At 37.2% G+C, this 12,024-nt stretch overlaps 1 protein-coding gene across 1 annotated transcript in view; it reads left to right on the forward strand.

Moving 5' to 3' along the window:
- Positions 1–5,628: 5,628 nt before the first annotated feature.
- Positions 5,629–12,024, forward strand: part of LOC108752763 — a 41,582-nt gene continuing 35,186 nt past the window's right edge. The window contains exon 1 of the mRNA XM_018493840.1: positions 5,629–5,968. Within this exon, the coding sequence (XP_018349342.1) occupies positions 5,912–5,968 (57 nt within the window). The 5' untranslated portion in view covers positions 5,629–5,911. The remainder of the gene's footprint in view (positions 5,969–12,024) is intronic.

Here is a 12,024-nt window from a genome sequence, read left to right on the forward strand (position 1 = left end):
ATATATATATATATATATATATATAACATATATTATAAATGAAATCCAGTCTATAGAGAAAAGTAGATTTCTGGTGACACGAAAACTCAGTGATATCCAAATTATTCCGCAATTCGAATAATTCACGGTATGATTAATTGGAGGTAACAGGATCTGAGCGAAAGAGAATTATTCAATATTCATTAACTTGATAGCTAATAAATTAACACAATCGTTAATAACCGGCTTATTAAATATTATCTCGTGCATACATAAACAAGAAATCTTATTAAAAGCGGATTTCATTTAATAATCCGTGTCGCGTTTGGACAAAAATAAAGTCGCGATTTAAATTGTCCGGCCACAAGATTTACGACTTCTCGCGCGCATTATCGCCGAAGATTTGTTTGCTCGATGCATCCCTCGCGAATACGAATGTGCAATATAGATTGCCTCGAAAGCGTATGTACTTTTTACATAGATATACATAACACGTAGAAAGAACGACAGAATTTTTAAAAGTCGCACAAAATACACATCAAATCTGACAAATTTGCTTTTTTCACATTTATTTATGCCATATTTAGTATCACACATGTTTCTCCGCATTTTATTTTTATATCAGGATTACATTCACTTTTAACGTAAAATAAAAGATAAATCTCAGTTTATAAATCACACTTTTTTTATAGTCATAAATTATGAATTCAGTAGCAGTTACAGATAAGAGGTAATAAGCTATTATTAAATTTACATTTTCCTAAGTGTTAGCTAGTAGGACATTTATTGCGTGTGCGACAACGAAAGCGATTATTTTTTGTTACTGTATATAATACAACAAAGGAAATCCGAGAAATATGTATATAACATAGATAGAACTGACGTACACAACCGAACGCAATGTTTACGCGAATCCCATGAGAATTAAAATCCCGACTTTGTCGCTAAATGAATCCTCTTTCGCGGAGATCAATATTTTTCCCGATCTCCGTGAGAGAGCCGAGTGACTCACAGGTACATTGTAGTCGCTGCGGAATGCAATTACATTGTCCGCACGGTCGCGAGGAATGCGCCGAGAATAAATACGAGTTTTTACAACGTGGAACTGGACCGTAGGCGAGACTGACGGCCCTTGTTCAAACTTTTCGACGATACCGCGCCGCATGTTTAAACAGGAAGAGATGTTTGTTATTCTTCATCCACCCTCTCTTCTTCGCCCCCCTCCCACACATCAATTAAATAAAATTATTTCTTAAGGTCGTCTATTCATCCTGCATTCGCACATTGTCTTTTTACTTTTATATTTATCCTTTTTTGTTGTATTTATTATATTTATTCATACGATAAGATTATTGAGCTTTACCTTTTTGTTCGATCATAAATCGCTTTCTTTTTTTTTCGCCCTCTGATAAAATTAATCGACGATTATTTTGATTTTACAACGACACGGGCTGTACGAATATTTACACGTCTGCGATAATTCATCGTGCAGGCGCGGTTAAAAATATTACCGTGTTGCGCGATGGTATCTGAAGCACTCGGCCACCGCGATTTTTGCCGGTCACTTAGAAACTTCTCTTGCTTCACCGGGCGCGAGATGCGGATCCTCGGTCCTCCTGCACTCCCGTCTTGACCTTTCACCGGCGAAATCATGAAACAATGCCCGGCGCTCGCGCGGGAACAATGCGCGCGATGGATATTCCTAGGTCGCGGCTGACCTCCGATATACACATAAGACCCGTCGCTTGGATTCCTGCGAAGGCCCCGCGCGAGCAGAGGCACGCGAATAATGCAGATAAAGGGAAAATTTAGCGGCCCGCGCGTACGGTATATACCATATAGCGCTGCATACAATCTCCGAAGCAGCCTCAATCTCTCTCTCTCTCTCTCTCTCTCTCTCTCTCTCTCTCTCTCTCTCTCTCTCTCTCTGTCGGCGCAACGATCTTTGCGAGATATGCCAGCGTCACGAAAAGAGCATCGATCTTCGGTATATATCAATACTTTTCTTCAAGGAAACAGTGACTTCAATCTCTAATACCCATTTCCACCAATGTAGATTAACTTTAATCTTGGTTTCAGCTTACTCTTCGTCTTTTCCCAATCTTTAGAACTAGAAAAAGACAAAGGGTAAGTTGAATCGAGATTAAAGTTAATCTGCGTTGGTGGGAAACGCGCCTGCCATGACTTTAAATCTTGAACGAAGTTTTTAGGGTGTGAAAATTTTCATGACATTTTATAGTCACTCACAATTTTACACTCACGGAAAAAGTTTCTCCTTTTTTCACAGAAACAAACGGTAGCTGAAGTGAAAATAAAATCGCGAGGCGTCGAGACGGCGCCAATAAAGTTGCCCGTGGTTAATCATCGTACGACGTTGCGCGCGATACGTACGTCCCACGTTCACTCACACCGTACGTGATCGAGTTAAACGCGGTCCAAAAGCCCGATTGTAACTTGAGCCGCGTCGAAGACATTTCGTGATCCGTATCCGGCGTGAAAAACCTGAAGAAGGCGGGGTACATCCTTGTCTTCGTGAGAGCGCGCCACCGCGAAGGTCGTCCCGCTCGTTCGCAAGGTCGGTTATTCATCCGCGCCCGTTGCACAAGGATTTCGTTAAATGCGCTTTATATTCCCCGCCAGTCATCGTCGTCATCATCCTCTATCGTAATGCTCGGAGAAATACCGGAATGGATGACCGTTTCGGGAATTTTACTACGTTGAACCCGCTACCAGTTCCGCATCCTCGACCTTTTGATTTTCCATCTCGTCACAGGGTCATCGTATCTGATTCATGAGAAAAGAGCGCGGATGTACATTTTTGAAAAACAGGATGAGAGGAGAAAAAAAGGATACATGTTTCTTTCGTTTTTTTTAAATGTAGATATTTAATAAAATAAAATTTCTAGGACACAATTTTTTATTGACAACCCTTTTTAATATAATTTTATATGAAATTTTAATTAACGATTAAAAGTTTTACGACCTCGAAAAGAAATACATGTACTCTTGAAAGGGTATGGGTAATAACCATAGGATTAGAGTTGAAATTATCTCGTAGGATTTTCTTTCTTTCCCTTCCTCCCCCCCCCTCCTTCTCTCTCCCCTTCCCTCGCTTCCCTCGAATCAATTTTAACAAATAATCTGTCGTTATATATTTAAAATATATAAAAAACAAAAAATTACAGTTACATAATAAAGTTATAGTGCCAAAAATGACTGTGTGAAATTGATCTTACAATCAATCGTTAAATTATTGGTTATTCCTGTGAGCAACACAGAACGTTTGATTCACTCATTCGCTTATTAATTACATATCTTTCGAGATACTTCGTAAAATTTATCATATGTTGCAAAATGACCTTCCAAGATATTTCTTTAGTAATGTAATTTTGGGATTTTATATCATCTTTTTCCAAAAATTATTAATCTCGGCATTAAACATATTCTCGTTAATTATGGCTTTAAGTTACAATTCAATTAGGATTTAAAGGATCATAAATGAATGATAAAAAGCTGAAATGTGGTCGTTAAGGGCACGTGAACTGTATTTTCAGAATGTAGAGGTTTTATAGCGAGAACGTCGCCTGTATGTGACCGACGGTTTACTTGTGTGACCTTCAGTTTACGGTAACGAGCATGTACTATACGACTAATTAACGTGCTTTAATACGCCGTTCTTTTTGCAAGCTCGTAAAACCAACCGCGAGATATCCGCAAATCCGAGACGTAAGCGTAACGTACGAAGGCTTGCATTAATATTTATGAATTGTTCCGCGACCATTAATTATCATTACATTTTTTCCGATTGAGCTGACGACAGACGGATTCGCGCACGTTCAATTGCGAAAGAGTATAAACGTCTTTTCGACCAATAATCGTACTTTTTTCTAATTCTATAATGACAGCGATAATTTTGAAGTTTTGTGTCGCATAGAAAAAAATTAATTATTAGCATTAGTATAGAAAGGATGATTAAAAAATGATAGAAATATGCACGATGGCAATTAATTCTGCTAAGTTTGCATAAGTAAATATCTCAATAACTCAGTGTGCCTAATCATTGTACAATATGCGTATAATTATTAAGATATTTGTTAATAACAGTAAAAGAAAATCATATATTTAAAAGAAGAGATAATAGTAGAACTTTTAGTCCTCAAGAAGATTTTTTTATTGGCTATGGTTAATAGAATATTCATAGTTAAATTTGGGATCTGTTACAGAAAAGCTGTGAATTAGGTCATTGACGGTTTATCAAATATAGCTTTCAATTTTGTTTATTTAAATTTAACGTCGGATTCGTATTCAGCGGTTTAAAAAACCATTAAGTTAGAAAATGATATTTCTCGAAAAAGGTCACTTTTTATCGCTCGTGCCGAACAGTGCAATCAATAATAATATAGAACTGATCATATCTTCTTATTAATTTAGTCATTGGGACATTTGTCTTATTAAGCGATTGAATTCAACGTCCCAAAAAGATATTTTTTAATGCAGCCCGTAGTCTCTGTTATTTTGTATTTTTAGAAATAGCAGACTTAAGAATCCCGCCAAAGAAGCGACTCGAAAAATTCCTCGCTCTAGGAAAAACTCATTTCTTAATCTCTAATAAAGATAAAGATCCTATTAAGATATATTGTTGGAAACCTCTCGAATCTCTCAATAATATATGCATATTCTCTTGCTCAATTCGTTGTTTCCAGGTATACGAGATATTAACATAATCCGAGATCAGAGTCGATCAGGATGTGAAATCGGAAAGAGTAAAGACCCTGTAACAGTGTCTGGTCACGAAAAACAATTTTGTCCAAACAAGACTGAGAAACAAGTATACCTACATATTGTCTCTTTTTATACATGCTATCACATTAATTTTAACTTATGTTACTCTACTTATTTTAATTTAAATACCGAAGTTAACAAAAAATCACGATCTGACGAGTTAAGCTTGTCATCTCGTAGCCGGATTCTGATTGTAGAGTCTCTAGGGCCCGATTCTAACCAATGTAAGATTAACTTAATCTCGGTTAACTTAACTAATTATCTTTTTCTAATTCTTAGACTTAGAACGAGTAAATTAAACTGAGATTAAAGTTAAGTCTTACGTTAATCGGGAACCGGGTCTAGGAGGGAGCGTCCGACGGCACGACGCGGCGTGGCGTAGAGATTGAGAATTGCACGTTAGAGAGAGGGTAGAGCATGCCCCCTCGCGAAGGAAGGAAGAGGGGGACGCTGATAGAGGCGATCGGCTCTCTCAGATCAGCTGTGAGAGCGGCGTGGCGCCGTGTGCCGCGGCTCTGACCCGCTGTCAGTTGCCCGAGCCCTGTGCTACGGTTAGGACCGCGTATAATCGTCACCTTTTACACGACGACGCGTCGAACTAGCCACGGGCCAGCTCGCGAAACGATCCGCGTTGTCCTCGACAAGAAAGCGTCCTTCGCGTCCTCCTCGTTACGAGAGAGATCGGCGATCGGGTGAGCGATCAGACGGTAATCGGCATCCGAGAGCGGCGAAAGGCCAGCAGCGTGCGGGGAGTAGCGATCAAGAGCGAATGTGACCAACCGTGATCACCGACCTCCGATCGGACCTCCGAGAGAAGTAGCTTTGGCGTATCATTAAATCGTCAATCGATTATTACGGGCTGCTATCGGCAAATTTCCGCGCGAGCGTGTCCTCTCTCGTCGGGAGTCGTCGCGAGTCGCGAAGAAGGGCAGGGCGTCGATCTAAGGGCGGGCGTGATTGGCAATTCTCATCCTTTTTCTCCCTCTCCCTTCCTCCTTTGTATGACGCGGAGAAGTGATCATCGGGCTTCGATTTCCGAAGAATCGTCCCTCCGCGGGTGGCGCGAGCCTGAGAAGCTGTGAGCCGACGACGCGTCCAGGATGGTCTGGTAGAGGAGAACGGGCAACCCCCTCGTTCGAGAGCGCGAGAAATGGCGTGCGGCATATCGGTCGACGCGGCCGCCACGAGCACGGTGCTTCTCCTGCTGGTAAGCCTCCGCCGTATTGCTATTTTACGAGCGATCGGACCCCGAGAGGTCGATAACGCGCTCTTACGAGGGCGTAGTCGATGGATCCGGTGGTAGATGAGAGTTTCTTCGCCATCGTCTGTTACGAACGTCCACTGCTATTTAAAGTATCTCGATTTTACGAGGCTCTGCGGTCGGACAATAAAACATTTCGTTAATTAATGGATACGAAGTGTTCTAGCGAAGTGATCTCATCGAGCCCCTGTAAAAAAAAAAGTACTGAGATTTATCGTGATAAAAATCACGCACGGTATATTACGAAATAATTTCACGTCCGTTATTTTAATTGGCAATAAGATCAGTAATATCGGTTGGCACACAAACCGGGCTCTCTCGCGAAAACTCAACGCGTGTACCTTCATATGCAGAGTGGCATTCACAGACGGCGCGTGCAACATGTCGACTTGTGTACGTGGCTGGAGTCAAGGATAACGTCGTTATCTAGCCCGTGCCCGCTATACTTACATCGAGTATACCTCGCGGATACGTGTAGATACACAATAAGCGTCGGCGTCGCGGGCGAGTGTTACTTTCGTTATGCAAGCGCGGAATGTTAACTTATCGCGGTTCCTGCGAGCGATTCATGCACTTTTTCTTACGTAATGCGATGTAAGATGAGACCAACGCAAAAATTTCGTGAATTGTACATTTTATAGGCAAGAAAGAGAAAGAGAGAGAGAGAGAGAGAGAGAGAGAGAGAGAGAGAGAATTTACATAAGCAAACATCAAGCGAAACGTCAAAATGAATCCGTCAATTGATCGCAATCGGAATGTGCCAAATTTGAATTAAATTGTATAAATAAATAAATCTCACGAATGAATAAATTGTTTGTCGCTCATAATTAACTAATTTGTAAGTCATATTAGATAATTTATGAATAAGCAAAGAGATATCGAAAGTTAATATTACAAATAATTATTTATACAAACGCATATATACATATTTTTTATACATATTAGATTTATATAAATCTCAAGCTATTTTATAGTTTTCGATTCAAACCATATTAATAAAACAGACATAGATTGAATTGATCAAGAAAGACCATGTTTCTTTATGACATTGTAAGAATACATAAAGTGAAGATCGTCTGTAGAACAAATGTGTACACATGTCATGATTCATGCAAGTACCATGTTAATTTTCTGTGCGCCATGCACATAATCATTAGCAGCCCGTAAATAATTAGCGATACTACTGATGTCTCTTGAAATTAATTCCAAAGAGGTAGTAGCATTAGTAAAGTCTCCCACTGGCATTAATAATATATTAAGCTGTATCAAAGTGATAGCTTAAGTGAAATTTTCTGTTTATGAGATCGATTGTGCTCCTAAGCGAACATTAAATTTACATGTTCATATAGATTTTCTTTGAAATAAATTAAAATATATTTTTTTAATCAATATCAAATTTTTAAATGGATGCATTTTGCAATAATAATGCAAAGCTTCTTTGCATATTTAATTAAGACTGAATTAATAACCAATATGTACTCGTAATGTGTGCGTGTGAATTATGAGCTCGTTATTCATGCTCAAGATTATTTACATTTACCTTGTCGCTTGTATTGATCTTTTAGTTTTTTGCTTGGCGAGTTAAAGGTCCTATCACAAATTACGTGTGTTGCGCACGGTTGAACTTAAAGCGAGAAATATTTCGCATAAGTGTTAATTATCAATCAGTAAGTATACTTCGAGGCAACACTCAACGATTCAATTAATTAAAATTCACGTATGACAATTACTTACGGGACCGCGCCGATTGCAAAGTAATCCGGTTCTTGGCAACTGGTTCGTTCGCGCCAATATTTTTTGCAAGGTATGGAAGCGTTTTGAACGCACAACTTCACGATGTACCTGGAACGCACGCCGCGTGTAACTGTCATTTTTCTTAGTAACTGTCTGTCGTTGAAAAATCCTGTACGATAAAGTGGAATTCATAAATGCCTAAAGTATAATTCAGAGCACATGTGTGTGCTCGTAACGTTTAAACATAAAATGCACAATTGACTAAATTTGTATCATGATTTGAAGACGGACGTGACATGCGTTCATGTTTGAAATTGAAAATATGTCATAATATGATATAATGTAGAAATTGTTTGAAAAACGATTTAATTAATCTGTAATTGAAATATTTGGGTTTTGATAACCCGAAGACTTTTGTAATTTTTAAATAGTAAGGATTTGGAATAATTTTATGTTTCACAATCTTACTTTTCACAGTTTTGAATATAAAAAGTTCCTTAAAAAGTGAAGTAAATTAAAATTGTGTACATCAATGCCTGCTATTGCCTAGTATAATGCCCAAGTAATGCCCAAATTTTGACCACTAATGGTCTAATAAAATCCAAATCTAATGCCCCAAATTTGTACACCGCAATGTCCTCAGCGATTTACCCCGTGAGTGAAACTAATAACACAAAAACTTCTGTAAATTCCAAGAAGCTTGTTTTTTTTAACAAAAATATGTGTTCCCATTACGGGTTAAGAAATTTATTTATAAACGGAGAATTTAATGGCTAGCTTTCGAGAATGTATAGACAATTAAGGTATACTTTTGAAATACTTTGAAGCGGAGTTTAAAAAATGAATTTGTAATATAACGGTTAAAAAAAAATTATAAAACTATATTCGAAAAACTAAAAATTGTTTTAGAATCCGGATAAATTTTTTTAATATAAAATTCTGAAGCTGCATTTATATATATATATAAAACTTTCGTTTGTGACGAATATTTTGATTTTTCGTTTAATTTAATATACCAGTCGGCAAAAATCAACAACAAACTTAAAAAAAAGGGGAACAGTTTAAAAATTACGAATGACAGGGCTGTTTGAATTGTGTAACGATTTTTTTTTAATCACTCTCTTTTTCAGTTATGATTTGATAACTTTTTTTATGAAGTTACATATGTTAGTTTATTTTTAACGATTGGTATAATAATATTTATCTAATTTATTCATGATAATAAAAAATGAATCACGATTTTTTAAATGTGTCAATTTTGAAGGAAGGGAGTGATATATAATTATCCGATCGATTCGCTTTTAATGCTTGCACAGCGCGATATTTATTCGCATATATAATAATTAAGTTACGAAATCGCCGTTACACGATGAATTGATCGTGTATCCTACGTTTACATCGAATGGGAGTCACGAAAACAGGCGGGGATGTGAACTCGATGTTTAAATACCGATTTACGCCATTTGAATCCACAGTGTCGCTTGAAAAATTGTTTTCAAAACGAGAGACGCCCGCGTACCATACAAGTAGCTTTCCAGCGGGGGGTAGGCACATAAACATACCTCTCCAACAGAGAACGCAGAGAAATTTACGATTTCGCATAACGGACGAAAGACCGTTTTCCACATGCGCCGCGACACTCGTTCGCGGTTATTGCGACCCAAGGTCACGGTCAAGCGGAATAACGCTAGGCTTCCAAGCGATCGGCGTACTGTTTGCAGAATTTATGTTCTACGCCTGTCTTGTTTGCGCGGTGGGTTATTATAAATCATCAATCCCGATTCATACACCCGATTGACAGTTTTTTACGAATCCATTGTGCTTCGCTTTTCAAGTGATGATTTCTTTATTGACTACGGATTTTCTTCAGATTCTTGGGATATTTAAAAATTTTCTGTTATAATTGTACTCAAAAGGTATGGATCGCAAGAAGCGATTTCATTCTCTATAATTGTATATTCGCTCGTTATATTTCTTATATATATTTTTCTTTTATAAATAATAATTCCTTTTACGAACTAATTGAATTAATGCTTAAGAAATGAATAACTTTTAGGAGCTTTGAAATACTACTTTTTATATTTGTTGAAAAATATTAACATTTTTCTTTACTTCCCGGAGCTGACGCTAAAGTTTGTAAGATTGACTACGTTTACATCAAAAGACCTTTATGCGACCTGATCTATGTATACTATATAACTCAAAGTACACTGCAATGTTAAATCTATAGTGTCAAATTTAATCTAATTAAGTTGCCACTGCTCCTATACTCAATGTATTATTATTTTATATTAAAACAATAGATAAATTTGACACTATAAAATTTCAAATTTCCATTGTGTTATAGTATAAAATAAAACTGGGTAACACGCAAGTTACTCAGAGTTGTAAGTGGCCTATTTTCATCAGATTGTAAAAAACAAGATCTGATCTAAAGTCAAGGCCACCTATCAAATGTAATTAAAATATTTTTTTATTTAGAATGTTTCAAGTTTGAATTAAATATCTCTTAATTTTATGTGACAGATAATATTTATAATAAACGTTTTTTTACGTATTTAGATTCGTATACATTTTAATATCAATATTTTATTATATGTTATGTTCACATATTATATATGTAAAATATATAATAACTATATGTGACCATAACGGTTTTGGGTGGGAAATGCTTCTCGATTGAAGATACGAGGCAATCATGATCGCAAGATGACCTGCGCTCCATAAAGGATGTTATCCAGGACTCGAAAGAGAAAGAGGCTTTTTGCATGAACAACCAAGTTTCAAGTCGAGACGCGTGCTCATTGTTACGAGAAGCTATCCACAAAACCGGTCCAATGATATTACAGAAAATTTATCTCTCTCGCCTCTCTCGGGCGCCGCCTCAGAGAAGCACTGAAAGTGCTGCAACGGTACACACAATCGGGCATATCGTGGGAGATTCTGTCAGGATTTCTGAAAGTTTACAGAGAAACGCGCGCCACCGTTCTGCAGCTCGCAATCGCTAGCGATCAAGAGAAAATCGATGTAAAACCTGCGCGTCAGCCACTGAAATGGTTCATCGTAGAATCTAGAATAATGAGACGTCGCGGTAAATATTCCATTCTTGGTAAAACGACCTGAGCATTTCCGCTATATTGCGCAGTGTTTTCACGCCCTGCATAGCATTTAAAAGTGTACACACGGCGAAGCATGTAGAATGTTAAAACTTGCGCAAGAAACAGAGCTCATGAAAAATTCATTTTGTAGCGAGATGTATTTCAAAATCAAATGTATTATCTCGTGATACGAGAAAGTACACTAAAGTATTGTAGTTTTTCAAAATGAAGTGGGGGATCGAGAAAAAAGTTGAAGAAGTTAGTTGAAGAACATAATTTACATAGTTTAACACAAAATCTGTTTTCTTTGCGAGAAGTTGTACCAGTCAATCCAGTATTTTCATAATGAAAAAAGCGGATTTTTCAAAAAAGTAAAAGGCACGATTTTTCTACTTACGATCATTTCTTGAATTAAGCACAAATAATGTGAATTAAATCTAAATCGTGTCTCAAGAATCTCGCAGTACCTCGCCGCAGAGTGCACTACCATCCATGCATTGAAATCACCATTCTTGAGATATCGCGGCGCCGTTGTGTCGATTGAATGTTAGTCAGAAGCGGTGAACGACACGTTAAACCGCATCATCATTTACCACATGTCGCTGATAAACAAAAATATTTTAGTAAATCAAACTTTTATTTTGAGCTGAGTCAATATTCTTAGCATGAAAAAAGACTTTTGCAGCCGTTTACGAAAAAATAATTTGAGATGCAATAACGTTTATTCTGAATACTCTTCAAGCATCGAGTGGCTTTAACATCTCTTTTCTTTCATACTTATATCACTTTATTTTGCATTGTGCAATTGAGTCGAGCGTCAATGAATTAGTGTCCAGAGATAAAGACGAATGATTCATTGAATGTACGTAAATTCTGATCAATTTGAAGCGTTCAGCTTCAGTAAGTCAGTAATCTCAGGACGATCGGTCTGTAAATCTCTCAGCATGCAAAAATGAAACCCTTTTATGCCAAGATTGTCGCGAGCCGGTATGCAGCCTCGGTCTTGGTTATTGAAGCATAAAGAATATAGCTTGAATAATGTGTGTGTTTAAATAAAATTATTTTCAAATAAATTTAAGTAATTAAAAATGTATATTCATATTATTGGATCATTTAAAAAATTATGTTTAATATTTATATTTAACAGAATATATATATAATATTAAAATA

Source organism: Trachymyrmex septentrionalis, unplaced genomic scaffold, assembly GCF_001594115.1.
Source record: "Trachymyrmex septentrionalis isolate Tsep2-gDNA-1 unplaced genomic scaffold, Tsep1.0 scaffold62, whole genome shotgun sequence".
NCBI classification, from domain to species: Eukaryota; Metazoa; Arthropoda; class Insecta; order Hymenoptera; family Formicidae; genus Trachymyrmex; species Trachymyrmex septentrionalis.